Source organism: Camellia sinensis, chromosome 2 (assembly GCF_055761805.1).
Source record: "Camellia sinensis isolate YWXY chromosome 2, ASM5576180v1, whole genome shotgun sequence".
Lineage (NCBI taxonomy): Eukaryota > Viridiplantae > Streptophyta > Magnoliopsida > Ericales > Theaceae > Camellia > Camellia sinensis.
This window is the reverse complement of record NC_138962.1, coordinates 198,107,772-198,124,008: the sequence shown is the minus strand read 5'-3', so window position 1 is coordinate 198,124,008 and position 16,237 is coordinate 198,107,772. Positions and strand designations below refer to the sequence as shown.

The window sequence follows — 16,237 nt, the reverse complement described above, 5'->3', positions numbered from 1 at the left end:
ATGTCTGCCAAGGTTTCTTCTCATAAGCTCTCCTGGTGCCCTTGCTGGTGTTTTGAAATAGGGTTGATTCCGAATTTGGTCCAGGACTTTGTGAATTGGGATTCGGAACACAGTTGTCATTGTCTGCGTAGCCCTCAGTTCTGTCTCTTGCTTGCTCGATCCATTGTTACCTCGACCTCATTTCGGCGAGCCGTTTCCTTTCTCTTACTTTGCCTCTTTAGTCCCCGATGTATCTTCCTCGGCTCTGACAAACTTCTCGATTCTCGCCATGAACTCTTCCATACTTTTTGGCAATGTCTTTGCCAAAGATTTTTGTAGTGGACAATCGTCTTTTAGGCCTTTCTTGAAAGATACGACCGCCACCTCTTGATTACACTCTGGTATTCGGTTGAACATCTCATAGTACTTTTTTGCATAGGCCCTAAGGCCTTCATCCTTGCTGATCTTTAGGGCCATCAATGCATCCACCCTCAATGGCTGCAGTTTGTTTGTCACGAACCTGGCCACGAACATCTCGGCCAGGCCTTCCCAGGTCTTCACGTTTTCCTTCGGTAGTTTATGAAACCAATCAGATGCAATTTCCCCGAACGATGAGGGGAACACTTTGCAGAGCAAACGGCTCGTTCCCACTATATAATGCCATCGAGTTCAAGTATAATCCAACGTGAAAGTTGGGGTCTGACTTACCATCGTAAATTTGGAACCTCGGCATACTAAATCTCTTCGGCGCCTCAAATTTGTCCAATTCTACCGAGAAGGGTGTTCTCGGCTTAACAAGTGAAGTTACTTCGGCATCGGCATTATGTTGTTTCCTCTTGAGGTAATCTCTCAGGTCTTCCTTGCTCCGCCCAGGAGCTCGGCTATTTCCCGACTTCAGTTTTTTCGGCATACTACTCTCAGCTTCGTTGTGGGCCCTTTTCGACCTTTCTCCATAAGTTGTGTCAAAGCACAACTCCTGCCTTTGAACATGCCGATGTTCTCTTGGGTCTGCTTCTTTAGTGCGATGTGTCCTTCGTGACTCTTCTTTCCTTGACTCTCCTCGCTCGACCTCCCTGGAAGGCTGGTGAGAGTGCTTTTCGCTTCTGGTGTGCTGAGGGGCTATTGGGATTGGCTTCTGTCCTCCCTTTTAGGTATTGACCGCTGGAATCGGCGTGTCCTGCAGCGGGTATGGTGCCTGCATGACATTACTTTGCATCATAAAGTTGACGACTGATTCTAGGTTTGCCAACTTGTTTGCTATCTCTTTCACCTCTTCGTCCATCCGCAGGCATTTATCCTTCCATACCTTGAGGTCGTCCTCGTTGTAGTATCCGCTTCGATCTGGTTTCTTTGGCACGTCGCCACCCTGGCCGACGTCTTTCTTGCCGTGATTCTGGTTCTGAGTCTCCTCATTGCGACCGCCTTCTTTCATGTTTGAGTCAACGTGTTTTCTACTCCCAACAGGGATTTCGTTCCCAACCTTATCCTTCTGTCCGTCACTGGCCATTTATTCTCCTTTCTTTCCCACAGACGGCGCCAAATTGTGTGAGTGATTTTTCGACCACACTGCCAACTTAGTATTTCAGCTGGAGAGCACTGGCAGAATAGATGACACCTGTCTGACCTGCAACAGAAGGAAAAGATTCCGACGGTGGTTCGTCCACCCGGGGGCACTCCGACGATCAAGTCAGTATATCTCTCAAAGATAATCAATAGTGCTAAACTCACTGTTCAGAATATAAATTGCGTACCTTTGACCCATCGGGGGTGCCTTTCTTTTATAGTTACCTCAATCCTAGTCCCCATAGAAGCCTAGCTTCAGTGGACTTCTGCTCTGTGCTTATCCTGGACTCTTCAAGAGATAAAGATAAACTCCCTAAGAGTGTTATCCTTATCCATGCTAAAGTCCTTCCTCATTCAATGACTCTTATCCCTTATCCACTTATCTCGGATTCCGATATCTTCAGAGATAACCTCGGCCTTGCCGAGATCACCTTGGCGTCATAACCTGGACACGTGGCACCTCGGCTGACACGTCGGCGTCACTTTAGCCACGTGTTGGGACTCAGAAAATATATGCCCATAGCTTGAGTACTACTTCATTTGAGATGCCTTGTGTTATTATAAAGATGCAAAAGGAAAATGATAATTGTCACCAGTTATTTCATCTCTTATGTTTTTTTTTTTACATAATAAATTGTACATATATACCTGTGTATGGCCTATTTGGGTTGGCTTTTGGCTATTTTAATCTGAGTTAAAAAGTCGTGTTTAGGTTGAGTTTTTTGGTTTTATTGACTTTATAAGAAAAAAAGTGAAATGATTATGGTTTAAACGTGACAGTTTATTTTATTAATTTTTTAACCTATTTTATCTTTATATAATTATTTTAACCTTTTAGCCTCTTAACCCAATATGACAAACAAAAACTATATACGAAAAAAATAAAATATAAAAATAATGAAAACCATCCTAATAAAATATTTTAATGATAATACCACACAAAAATAAAAAAGTTCGACATATAGGAGGAACTACATGTATATGCTTGATGTCCTGGTGTGGGGCCTTAATGGCCTCTATCCTTCTATTGTGGAGCTTTTGTTGTCCATTTAAAATACATCAAAAATCATCTTTCTAAAAGAGTTTTGTATCCCCCAACATAAACCTTTCATCTATATTTTCTCTATTTCGGCATATTATTTTCCATTTTCTTCAAAGGGTACATGCCTAAAAAAATTAAACATAGAAAAGGAAGATTTCTTCTTTTTATGAGAAAATACATAGCCAATATGGATCTAGGAAGGTGCGGATGGAATGACCGCGCTTCCAAAAATTTTAAAATATCATATATTATATTAAAAAATTTAAAGTAATTAAAAATTATATAAATTTGCACCGCCATATATATATATTTGTACTCCCATACCATACCTAAATCTGTTATAGTTTACCTTCTGCCTGTAATTCAACAATAAGAAAATATTTGGACAATTCAACATTATGGGTTGCTTTGAAAAGTAGGTTAAAAACTATAATTTTTTACTTTTTTTTGAAAAAAAGTGTAAAAAAAATAAAGAAATAATATGACTCAAAAGAGATTAAAAACCAAAAAATTATTTTTAACCTCTATCCCAAAAGAGACCATAGTGTCAAGAAATATATTTTTTTGGATACACTCTTAATTCGTTCACGGATCTAACATGAAAGAAGATCTATTGATTGTAATATATATGAATATTCACAAGCCCAAAAACTGTATATAAATGAATTAAAAAAAATAATAATACTAAAAAAACAGAATATACTAGCATTGCATGAGGAAGTTGAAGCAAAAGCAAACTCATTAAGGATTGAAAATTAAAACAAAAGCTAACCTCAAAGAGTGTGAGGGATGCCACGAGTGTTGGATTCAAGTAGTAAGAGGTTTTCTTCTTACTGAAAGAGAGAGGGTGAAAAATAATTATATATATATATTTTTTTTGGAAGAGATGAAAGAAAAAAAGCAAAAAAATAATTTCCCATCATTAGAGGCAAGGACGGAGGCACATGAGGCCCTGAGGGGTCATGTGCCCCCAACTTTTGAAAAATTATTTTTTTGCTTCTAATAAAAATATATATTTCAATTTAATCCAAGTAATATCTTGAAATTTTTATATCACAAATTTCTTTACTTTTTTTTATAAAAAAAAAATGTTTAATTTATCACTTTAAATGTTTAATTATGCTAAAAAAAATTCTTATAAATTTTATAATAGAGAAATGTTATATATTACTGATATTTTGTCACTATTTTATATCACATCTTATACAACACATAATTATTACACAATTAATGACAACTAATAATATATTGTCATGTAATTCAATTATTCAAATGGTGAAAAAAACAAGTAATATATAATAGTCTCTGTATATTATTTATTCATCTTTTTCTCATTTCTTTCTCTATCCTCACTATATCTCTTTATGTGTGTGCATCTTCATATAATTTTATTTTTGTATTTTATAAGAGTATATGTAATTATTTTTTAAACTGTAATGATTATCATATATAAAATAAATTAATAACAATAAAAATAATGATTAGTTAACTTGACCTTATATTTAAATATAACTTTTGTGTCGCACTAATTTTTAATCTTACCATCAAATAAAAATCAAGTTAAATTACGATTTTTGTTAAGATTTTAATTCAAAGGTGCCCCTTCTGAGCCAAAATCCTGGCTCAGCCCTTGATTAGAGGAGATTGATATAATTATAACCATACAAATAATCCTTTGTAATGTGAAAAGCAGATCTTAGATGACAGAATGATAATAAATCACCCCACATATCTCACATAGCATTTGAATGAGTTGACCGTGTTACATGTATTACACTCACTATGTATTTACAATAAGCTCCAAAAAATAAATAAAATTGTAATTGTTTATTGCAATGATAGAAGGTGAGATTTTCTTCCCATTTTCCATTGTAATCACAAGTGCAGAACATCATAAACATTTTTGGACAATTATAGTATATCAAGTCTTCATGTTAGCCCCAACTCAAAATCTAAAGAAAAGAGAACACTCTAAACCAAACAAAACTAGACAAAACATTTTCCTTTAAAAAGCAAAAAAGAAAAAAAGGATTATCCATCAACGCACAAGGAAAACCACGTCAATACATATTAACAAAATTCATTGCATTGCAACTCCCACTCGTCATCAAACAACCGTGGTTCAACCAGGGACTAGAACAACGAAGTCTCAATATAGGCAGAACCTAATCCTCGCCATTTTGACTTTCGTCTTTGAGAAGCTTGATCATGTCATCAAGCTATTTTGAAAGAAAATTTTCATCAGAATTCAGGAAACAATGTCTACTGTCCTCCAAACATGGATATGCATAAACAATAACTTTTTTACCTGTATTATCTTCACTTTGCTCATTGCAGGCTCAATGACGCCAGCTTGTAGATTGTTACGGACAGTTCCCTTCAAAAGATCTACTCCCATGCTGTGCTTTTAATTTTTTTTATTATTTAGTAAAAGAAGCCAACCAAAAGTAATTAGAATAGAGACGCAAAAAAGGTGAGAGAACTTTGATGTTCAGGAACAATGAAGATTTAGCAGTCATTTTTATTCATTTATGTTTATACAAGTATTGGTCTTGCTCGAGATTTTTCTTTTTTAGTATACAATCCTACATAGATCAGTGAATTAAATTGGTCACGTGGCACAACATTGCAAACAAACACATCATGAAGCAAGAGTAGCATCCACCCAATAGTAAATGACAAGAATCACTGTATGCCTACATAGACCCTGACACTAGGTAAATAGAGGCTAGCACGGTATGGGAAAGGGCATGGCACCTTCAACCATGGTAAATTTTCTATCAGATTCATGCTCCGTTTGATTTGATGGAAAACATATTCATATGCTTGAATGTGTCCTTGAAACGAATGTACTAATGGTTGTATTAGCGGTGGGTCATGGCAGAGAGGGGCAGAGGTTGTGGTGGAGGTGGAGGTGGAGGTGGCGGGGTGGCGACAACGGTGATGGTAGCAGTGGTAGTGTGGGGGCATTGGTAACACTTTAGTCCATAAAACGTTTTCCACCTGAACAGGCTTGATTTCCATGGACCACATAAAGCATTTTTCATTGACTTTCGTTTTCTGTTGTACAAACATCAAAAATACAAAAATATTTTCCAGAAAATGTCTTCCACTGAAACAGAGTGTCAGAGTGGATCCCAAAGCTTCTCCCAAGCAAAGCAAATAGAACTGGACATGGGATGTACAAAAGAAGAGAATCCAAATACCTAGACAGATGCTTTTTATTTGGCTTCGTTTGTGCAGTGTGGTGATAAGCACGTAGTTTAGCAACTAATTCAGTTGCATCCTTTGCAGCATTGACAGGTAGAATCTGCACTAGATGAATGTCACTAAAGAGTAATGACTGTATAAAAATTCACTAAGTAAAAGGATGGGAGTGATGGAGAAAATATAATCAACTCATCACATTTTCAGAGCCTTTGGTATGATTAACAAAGATTCAGCAAATTCTGCAATTGCCAGCTGCTCCCGAGATCCTAATGTTGTGGCAAGATACTCCAAATAGACAGATAAGGCAGCCTCAACTGCACCTCCACCTGCAACAACCTGTTTTGCCACGATTCACGACAGTAAGATAGACAGTTGGGCAGGATAACAATTATAGTTGCTACTAAAAACCTTGCTGGAAGCTATTTTTCCTTTCTCGTACTTCCATTAGAAAAGGAGGAGCCGGGGGATTCTCAAAATTATGACACCGTGCAGAGAATGATCGTAAAGATCGAGAGACCAATTTAATAACAAAACCATCAGATCTGAATATCAAGCTCCTGCAGGTGCAATGTACCCCAATCCCCAAGTGAAGAAAGCTCAATAAACACACATGGACACAATGCAGGACATAGCATAAATGAGACCACTAATCATTTCATAAAACATATATGCTTGACATTTCAAATTGAAATGAATTTATATTGTTTCTCATCTAATCGAAGTGAGCAAAAGTTTTAACTTTACAATAGTCAAAAGATTAATATTTTAATGACATCAGTTAAAAGGCCCCTTTTGGTATTACAGTATTAATCAATAAGCTCAAGCTTACATGAAGATTAAAAAAGGTTGAAAATGAAGCTGGTGCAACATGCTCAGGGAAAAAAAAGAATTGCAGTCCAACATTATTTTGGATAACTGACATCTTGAATTCTCCTCAAGCAGCAAGATAATACTATACTTAAGGTATACAACAGCATGCAAACTTAAAAATGAATTTTTTGAATCTTACAAAACATGAAAAAAAAGAAGACATGGTCATCAATTGCTGAGGCTTACAGTATTGGATTCCAGGGTCCTCTTGGTAATGCACAAGGAATCATGCAAAGCTCTCTCCATTTCGTCAAGCATATAGTCATTTGCACCCGAGTATTAATGAAACCTGGAGAAAACATACGAAGAAAAATCCGAGAATAACATAAGTGACCATACTTGAACTAGTAATAAATTCTAAACTACAGTCTAGTTATACACCTTCATACTGATCATATCAATTTCGTTCAATATTGTTTTAAAACAAGTTCAATAGAGATGAGCCAAATGAAAGCGCTACAGTATTTGTAACAATGCCATGAACCTCAAAGGGTTGGCCTAGTGGGAAAAACTTGTGGCCTAGAGGTGTGCTCCCACTAGGTCTCAGGCTCAATACCCACTAGCAGCAATAAGCTCCCCGGGGCCATGTCCATACAGGGCAATTGTCCTGGCTTTAAATGGGAGCCCCACAAGTGGGCGGTGTGGGATTAGTCTCCCGGGATTAGTCGAGGTGTGCGTAAGCTGGTCCGGACACCCAATTATCAAAATTTTGTTTTTTTGTAACAATGCCATGCATGGTCCAACAGCTACAAGTAGTCAACAACGATTTAAAGTAAACCAGCTCCACAGTTGAGCAGTCAAATTTCAACATTGTGAATAAAACAAATGACATACCGCATTTGAGTTTTTTTGTCCCTTTTATCATGATCACGTCATCATCAGTAATGCGCTCCTCAACTACTTCATCTGCATGACCAAGAAGTGATGAATCAAATGTTTCCTCTCCTTCCATATCAGCAAATGATGAAACCTGCATACCACCAAAGGATAAAAACAATGTACATTGGATGAGCTGTTCACAGTATCCACTACAACAAAAAAGGTCTATGGTGACGAAAACGCGTGACGAAAAAATATTTAGTCTCAAAATATGCATGTTTTAATGATGAAAATAAGATTTCGCCTCCAATTATATTATTTTCAGAGAAGAAAACCAAATTTCATCACCAAATGCTTAAAATCAAATAAAACAATAGGTGACGAAAATTTTATTCGTCTCTAAATTTTATTTTTCGTCACAAAACAATTTCCCGCCCTTAGAAAATTTGGTGGAAGATTTGGCGCCATTTTGGAGACGAAATTTGTCGTCACCATTGTAAAAAATTTTAGAGAGGAAATAATTTCGTCTCCAAATGTATTATTTTTGGAGAGGAAAACTAAATTTCGTCACCAAATGCTTAAAATCAATAAAAAATATAAGAAATTTAGGCTATTGTGACAAAATTTGGTGACGAAATTTTTTTTGTCTTAAAATTTAACCCAAAGATGACGAAATATTAATTTTGTCGTTTGTTTTAATTTTTCTCAAAAGCATAGGAGACGAAAACAAAATTTCGTGTGCAAAAATGAGGCGCCAATTTTATTTGCATTGGCACGAATTATTTTAGCTCATTGGAGACAAACATTTTTGTCACAAAATATAATTTTTTTTGTGACGAACGTAATTCGTCGCCAATAAATTCCATACCTATTAAACGATGTCGTTGCATATTTCCATTTATTAGGTGACAAATATATTTTTGTCTGCGACGGATAAGTTATGGAAGACGAAAATATTTCGACACCAATAAACACTCCATCATGCAGGCAATGTCATTTCATCTTTCTATTAAATAGGTGACAAATATATTTTTGTTTCAGATGAATAAGTTGTGGGAGACGAAAATATTTCGGCACTAATAAATTCTAATTGATTGTGTGACGAATATATTTTTCGTCTTATAAGGTTAAGTTGTGGAAGACAAAAATATTTCATCACCAATAATAAATTCTTTGTTCTGGTATTGAAGGATACAAAAATATTTTATCACTAATCATTTTTCTTTATTAAAATGTCGTGGTTTTGTGTTTCAAAGCATTGGAACTGTGACCCCAAGAGATACACTCTGATGCTTATCACTCATTTTCATGTACAAGGACCTTGAAGTCGTGACCCAAGAAAACACTTTCTACAAACCCTCATTTCTCTCTCGCACTTGAGTCTACTAAAGTCGTGACTCAATAAGACACTCTGTAAACCATTTCTTCTATTTCGCGCTAAAGCCTATCTCTTCTGTCTCACACTTAAGCCCTTCGTGTATGCCAACATTGAAGCTATTATCCAAGAAGGCACCCTATGCCAACCCACTATTCTTTCTCACAGTGAAGGCCCCTCCTGCACGCAAGCACTTTTTCTCATTGTCTGAACCAACTCTACCCTTTCCGTCTAGAACACCCATTTCAGAAAAATCGAAGGTCAAAACCTCTCTCCAACAAAAAAAAAAAAGAAGAAGATAATTAATGTAGCTATTTTTTTTTTTGTGAGAAAAAATACAGAGAAACAAATAATAAAAAATTTGTAATTTTCAAAATTAATAGAAAATATTACCTTGTTTAGTATGGAGTTTTCAATAATTAATTTTTAAAATTTGGTGATAAAATTTATTTTCGTTTTAGAATGTAACCCAAACATGACCAAATATTACTTTTGTTGTTTCTTTTAATTGTTTTCAAAACTATAGGAGACGAAGAAATAAATTTGTCAGAAAAAAAAGAGGCACCAATTTTTTTTCTTGTTGGCGCCAATTATTTTAGCTCATTGGAGACGAACATTTTTGTCACAAAATTTAAAGTTTTTTGCGACAAAAGGAATTCGTCACCAATAAATTCCAAACTTATTAGACGATGTCGTTTCATTTTTTTATTTATTTGGTGACAAATATATTTTTTGTCTGGGAAGGATAAGTTATGGAAGACGAAAATATTTCATCACCAATAAACCCTTCATGCTCATTTTATCTTTCTGTTAATTAGGCGACAAATATATTTTTTGTCTCGGAAGGATATGTTTTGGGAGACGAAAATATTTCGTTACTAATAAATTCTCCATGTGTCGTGTTGCATTTTGATTGATTGTGCGACAAATATATTTTCGTCTCATAAGGTTAAGTTGAAGGAGATGAAAATATTTCATCACCAATAAATTCTCCATCTCCACACAACATTGTTTTTGTATTTTTGTTGATTAGGCAACGAACATATGAGTTTGAGATGAAAATATTTTCTCACTAATTATTTCTCTTTATTAAAATGTCGTCAGAAACTAAGAGACGCTCTTACCTTAATCACTTACTTTCACACACACACACAAATACTAAAGTCGTGACCCGAAAAGACACCCTCTACAAATCCTCATTTCTCTCTCGCACTTGAGTCTCCTCTCTCACAAGTATTGAAGCTGTGACTCGAGAAAACAATCTCTATAAACCATCTCTTCTATTTCGCACTGAAGTTCTCTATTCTCTCTCACATTTAAGCCGTTTGTGCATGCAAACATTGTTATCCAAGAAGACATTTTGTGCAAAGCTACTATTTGTTCTCACAGTAAACCCCTCTCGACAAAAAGAAAATAATAATAATAATAATAATTAAACAAGGAAACAAAATACAAGAAATCTAGGCTATTGTGACAAAATTTGATGACTTAAAATTTAACCCAAAGATGACAAAATATTAATTTTGTCGTTTGTTTTAATTTTTCTCAAACGTATAGGAGACGAAAAAAAATTTCGTCTGCAAAATTCAGGCGCCAATTTCATTTGCATTGGCGCAAATTATTTTAGCTCATTGGAGACGAACATTTTTGTCACAAAATATATATATTTTTTGCGACGAACGTAATTCGTCACCAATAAATTCCCTACCTATTAAACAATGTCGTTGCATATTTCCATTTATTAGGCGACAAATATATTTTTGTCTAGGAATGCCAAGTTATGGAAGACGAAAATATTTCATCACCAATAAACACTCCATCATGCAAACGATGCCGTTTCATCTTTCTATTAAATGGGCGACAAATATATTTTTGTCTTGGAAGAATAAGTTGTGGGAGATGAAAATATTTCGTCACTAATAAATTCTGATTGATTGCGCGATGAATATATTTTTCGTCTCATAAGGTTATATTGTGGAAGACAAAAATATTTCGTCACCAATAATAAATTCTTTGTTCTTGTATTTAAGGAGACAAAAATATTTTATCACTAATTATTTCTCTTTATTAAAATGCTATGGTTTTATGTTTCAGAGCACTGAAACCGTCACCGCAAGAGACACACTCTGACCTTTATCACTCATTTTCATGTGCACAGACACTCAAGTCGTGACCCAAGAAGACACTTCCTAGAAACCCTCATTTCTCTCTCACACTTGAGCCTACTCCTCTCTCACAAGTATTGAAGTCGTGAAGCAAGAAGACACTCTGTAAACCATTTCTTTTATTTTCGCACTAAAGCCCCTCTCATATGTCTCACACTTAAGCCCTTCATGCATGCCAGTATTGAAGCTATTATCCAAGAAGGCACCCTATGCAAAACCGACTATTCTTTCTCATAGTGAAGGAGCCCATTGCATAAGCACTTCTCTCATTGTCTGAACCAATTCTACCCTTTCCGTCTAGAAGACTCATTTTAGAAAAATCGCAGGTCAAAACCCCTCTCCACAAAAAAAAAAAAAAAAAAAAAATTTTGTGAGAAAAAAAAGCAGAGGAAAAATTAATAATAATTTTTTAATTTTCAAAATTAATAGAAAACATTACCTTGTTTAGTAGGGAGTTTTCAATAATTAATTTTTAATTTTTAATCTATATTTTTTTAGTGAACATTTTTTAATATTATATTTTTTTTTTTTACTTTTTAAATCCCTTTAATTTAAATGAGGGCAAATTGCAGCATTTGTCCCGGTACTTTGGTCCTTGTGTCATATAAATGGTATGTACCATATCTATATCTATCTATCTATCTATCTATCCTATATATTAAGCAAAATGAGGTTTTTAACCCCAAGCCATGCGAGAGCTCCAATCTCCCAATCTAAATTTCCTGATTTTTTTTATTTAAAAAAAAAAAACCTTAGTATTTATTAACTTTTCTCAACCCCCAAGTCTTACCCTCATAATAACTCTTTAATGCATTAAGAACAAACATAAAAAATTCTTTGAAATCCAACGCATGAATTCCTTGAAAAGTCTCAACACATATGATTATTATCCCTCATAATAGCACTTTCATGCATTAAGAACAAGCATAAAAAAAATTTCTTGAAAAGTCCAACACATATGATTATTATCAAAATATTAAACTTTAATATAATATAATAATAAAAAAAAGATATTTAATTCCTTGAAAAGTCTAACACATATGATTATTATCAAAATATTAAACTTTAATATAATATAAAAAAGGAAACAAAGAAGACACTTAAAAAAAAAGAAAAAAAAGAAGACATTTAAAAATCGCAATTCACATATATAGATAATTGTAAACACAATCTGTGCATAGCACGGGTGATATGCTAGTCTATACTATATATTAAGCAAAAGGGGGTTTTAACCCCCAAGGTTTGTGGGAGCTCCAATATCTCAATCCTAATTTTCTAATTTTTTGATTTAAAAAAAAAAAACCTCAGCATTTATTAATTTCTTCCAATCCCCATACCTTTTGGGAGATTTGTTCAAAACCCCCTCATAATTAAACTTTAATGCATTAAAAACTAGCATAAACAAAATTTCTTGAAAATTTCAACACATCTATCTATCTATATTATATTATCTATATCTATATCTATCTATCTATCTATCTATCTATCTATCTATCTATATCTATACTATATATTAAGCAAAAAGGGGTTTTTAACCCCCAAGGCCTGTGGGAGTTTCAATATCCGAATATGAATTTTTTATATTTTTTATTAAAAAAAGAAAAACTCAACATTTATTGATTTGGTCAAAATCCCCTGATCAACATTTATTAACTTTTTTCAATCCACATGTTTTTCCACATGCCTGCATTTATTGATACAATCCCCTGATCAGCATTTGAAATCCCCTCATACAAATAATTATAGATACAATCTGTGTATAGTTACTGCAGTACCCTTTTTAACTTCTCTCATACACTATGCTTAGCGATAAGATTGTTAAATTATTTTTATAAAAAATCTTAAAAACATAATTTATATATTAAAAAAAATCTAATACAAATATAAATATTTATAATTATTTCGTGTTAAGCAAAAGGGGGTTTTTAACCCCCAAGGTCTGTGGGAGCTTCAATATTCCAATATGAATTTCTAAATTTTTTAATTTTTATTTAAAAAAAAAAACTCAACATTTTTTATTTTTTTATTTAACCACCGCTCGCTACCACCCACTACCCGCCACCTACCCGCTACCACCACCCGCCATCCGCCAACCACCCGCCACCACCACCACCACCACCCACTCCCTACCACTCACCACCCGCCACTGTCACCCACCCACCACCAGCTACCTACCACCCACCGTCACTACTTTTCACCACCGTCTTCTGCCGCCACTTGCCATTTCTCACTATTTTTTATATTTTTAAATTTTTTAAACATTTTGTCAATTACCAAACATTTTGCTACTCCACCTCTACGACTATCATTACTACCACCATCACCACCACTCCACTACCACCATTACTACCACCATTACATCTCATCCACCACCGCTACTTTATCTCCTCTACCACTACCACAACTTCACCACTAATCTCATTCGTTATCACCAGCACCACCACTATCACCTCTTATATTCACCACCTTCACCACTACTGCCGCTCCCTATCCTCTACCACAAAAAATTAGTTCCTGATTTTTAGTAACAAAAAAAAATATGGGTCGCAGAAAAATATTTTTCATTGATGACAAAAAATTAACTTTCTCGCTCATCTCTCTTCTTTCTATCTTTCTCTCTGTCTCTCTCGTTCATCTCTTTTCTCTTTATGTCCCTCTCTGTCACTTTAACAAAAAAAATATGGGTCGCAGAAAAACATTTTGTGATTATATATATATTTTTTAATCACACATTCTAATTAAAGTGTGATTATTTATATATTTTTTAATCACATTTTTTAATTAAAGTGTGATTATATATACATTACTACTTTTTAATCACACTTTTTAAATGAGTGTGATTATATATATATATTTTAATCACACATTCTAATTAAAGTGTGATTATTTATATATTTTTTAATCACACCTTCTAATTAAAGTGTGATTATATATACATTACTACTTTTTAATCACACTTTTTAAATATATATATATATAATCACACTCCCTAAATAGGTGTGATTGTATAAAATATTCCAATTTGATTTTTAGATAAAATATACAATTCCCAATTTATTTTTATTTTTTTTTTAAAAAAAGCCCCAACACCAAAACACAAATTTTTTTTAAAAAAAATTCAAAATACATTTAACTCTTTGGCTACTTCTAATCAAAAGGAAAGTAAAAGGCTAGGGTTCATCACAAGGCACACGAGAGAGAGAGAGAGAGAGAGAGCGCGCGCATTCAATATTGTTGGGGGCAAAGTGTTTCTTACGGTCGCCATCTTCGGAGGCCTCTCTCTCATCACCCCCAACCAACATACACTACAACAAAATTGGATTTCTACGGCTTCACATCAACGACATACAGTAAATGCAAGTCGTGGTTTCTCACTTTTACGACTTACTTTTTTTGCATGTTGTAAATAATTTTCCAACCACGACGTGTCTATTGCGTAGGTCGTGAATGCTAATAACGAAGATTTTTTTACGGCTTGCAAAGTTAGCCGTAAATAATAAAACTTTCTATGACGTGCATATGACATGCCGTTAATACATCAATTATACATGACACGCGTATACCAACAACTAAAAATGTTGAATATTTTATGACACAGAAAAAAACCAACCGTTAAAAATTAAACTTTCCACGACACACAATGCTTGGTTATCATTTTTCAAAAACACTTTTAAGAAAATTCTACTTTCTTATTTTTCGTATTTTTTTTTTATTTTTACTGAATTTTTTTAATATTTTGATCAATTTTTTTAATTTTTAGACATACCTAACATAAATATACCTAAAAAGTAAAAAAAAATTGAAAAGACCTTTTTAAAAATTCACTAAATACAAAAAAATACAAAAAAAAAAGACATGAGATTTTAGTATATTTTTTGTATTTTTATGTATTTATTAATTTTTAAAAATATTTTTTCATAAATTTTTTACTTTTTAGATACATCTAAGTAAGGTGCATCTAAAAAAGTAAAAAAAATGTTTAAAATTTTAAAAATATTCATCAAAAACAAAAAAACACAAAAATCAAAAAACTCAATTTTTAAAAAACGTAATTCAAAAAACTCAAACCAATACGTTTTCAATTTTCAGTTTATATTTACAAAAATTTAAAAACCTCAAATAAAAATTTGTTTGATAAATTTTTGATTTATAAATCAGTGGTCTCAGTTTATAAATTTGGCCAAAAATTGTAAACTCAAAAAATGTGTTTCCGTTTTGAGTTTTGAGTTTTTTTTTTTTTTACCACCCAACACTAGCCACCACCCGCCATTATTTTCCACCACCGTCTTCCGCCACCACCACCCACCCCCCACCACCACTCACTACCCACTTGCTACCACCCCCGCTGCCGCCACCACCACCACCACCCACCACCCGCCACTACCATTCATCCGCCCGCCACCTTCCCGTCACCACCACTCACCACCCACCTGCCACCACCATCCACCACCCGTCACTACCCACCTGCCACCACCACCCACCTGCCACCCACGCCGCCACCACCACCTGCCACTTACTCGCCACCAGCCACCACCATCTACTACCCGCCATCAGCAACCACCAGCCACCAGTCACCACCAGCCACCACCCACCACTACCCACCACCCACCACCACCCATTCGGCACCACCCACCACTCGCCACAGTCACCCACCTACCGTCACCACTGCCACCATTACCCACACGCCACCACCAACTGCCACCCGCCATCCACCACTCATCTTCCACCACCATCCACTCACCCGTCACTGCTTTCCACCACTGTCTTCCGCAGCCACAACCCGCCCCTTGCCACCACTTTCCACCACCGTCTTTCGCCATCACCACCCATCCACCCGTCACTTGCCACCACCGTCTTCTGCCACCATCACCCACCATCTATCATCATTTTCCACCACCGTCTTTCGCCACCACCACCCGTCATCATTTTTCACGACCATCTTCCGCCGCCACCACTCGTCACCACCCACCACCCGCCACTACTTGCCATTTCTCACTCTTTTTTATATTTTAAAATTTTTAAAAATATTTTATGTAAAGCAAATACGTTTATAATTTATATTTTTTTAAAAATAAATAAAAAATAAATAAAAATTAATTTATAAAATTTTTATAAATATAAACCGAATGCGTAAACCTTATCAAAACAAGCCCTAAGCTGCTGCTAAAAAAACAAAAGGCGCTAAATAAAAATTAATTAGCGCCAAAACTGAAA

At 34.8% G+C, this 16,237-nt stretch overlaps 1 protein-coding gene and 1 non-coding gene across 2 annotated transcripts in view; both read right to left on the bottom strand.

The window, feature by feature from the left end:
* Window positions 1-4,320: 4,320 nt before the first annotated feature.
* LOC114307580 (uncharacterized) lies at window positions 4,321-7,210 on the bottom strand. The gene is made up of 3 exons (XR_014362269.1): window positions 6,851-7,210; window positions 5,791-6,130; window positions 4,321-4,983 (listed from the first exon to the last, which is right to left on the bottom strand). It is a non-coding gene; the product is annotated as an uncharacterized LOC114307580 (transcript).
* Window positions 7,211-7,213: 3 nt separating this feature from the next.
* Window positions 7,214-16,237, bottom strand: part of LOC114307581 (T-complex protein 1 subunit alpha) — a 45,298-nt gene continuing 36,274 nt past the window's right edge. Inside the window, exons 10-11 of the mRNA XM_082913332.1 lie at window positions 7,443-7,634; window positions 7,214-7,345 (exon numbers count right to left, since the gene is read on the bottom strand). Of these exons, the coding sequence (XP_082769458.1) occupies window positions 7,214-7,345; window positions 7,443-7,634 (324 nt within the window). The remainder of the gene's footprint in view (window positions 7,346-7,442; window positions 7,635-16,237) is intronic.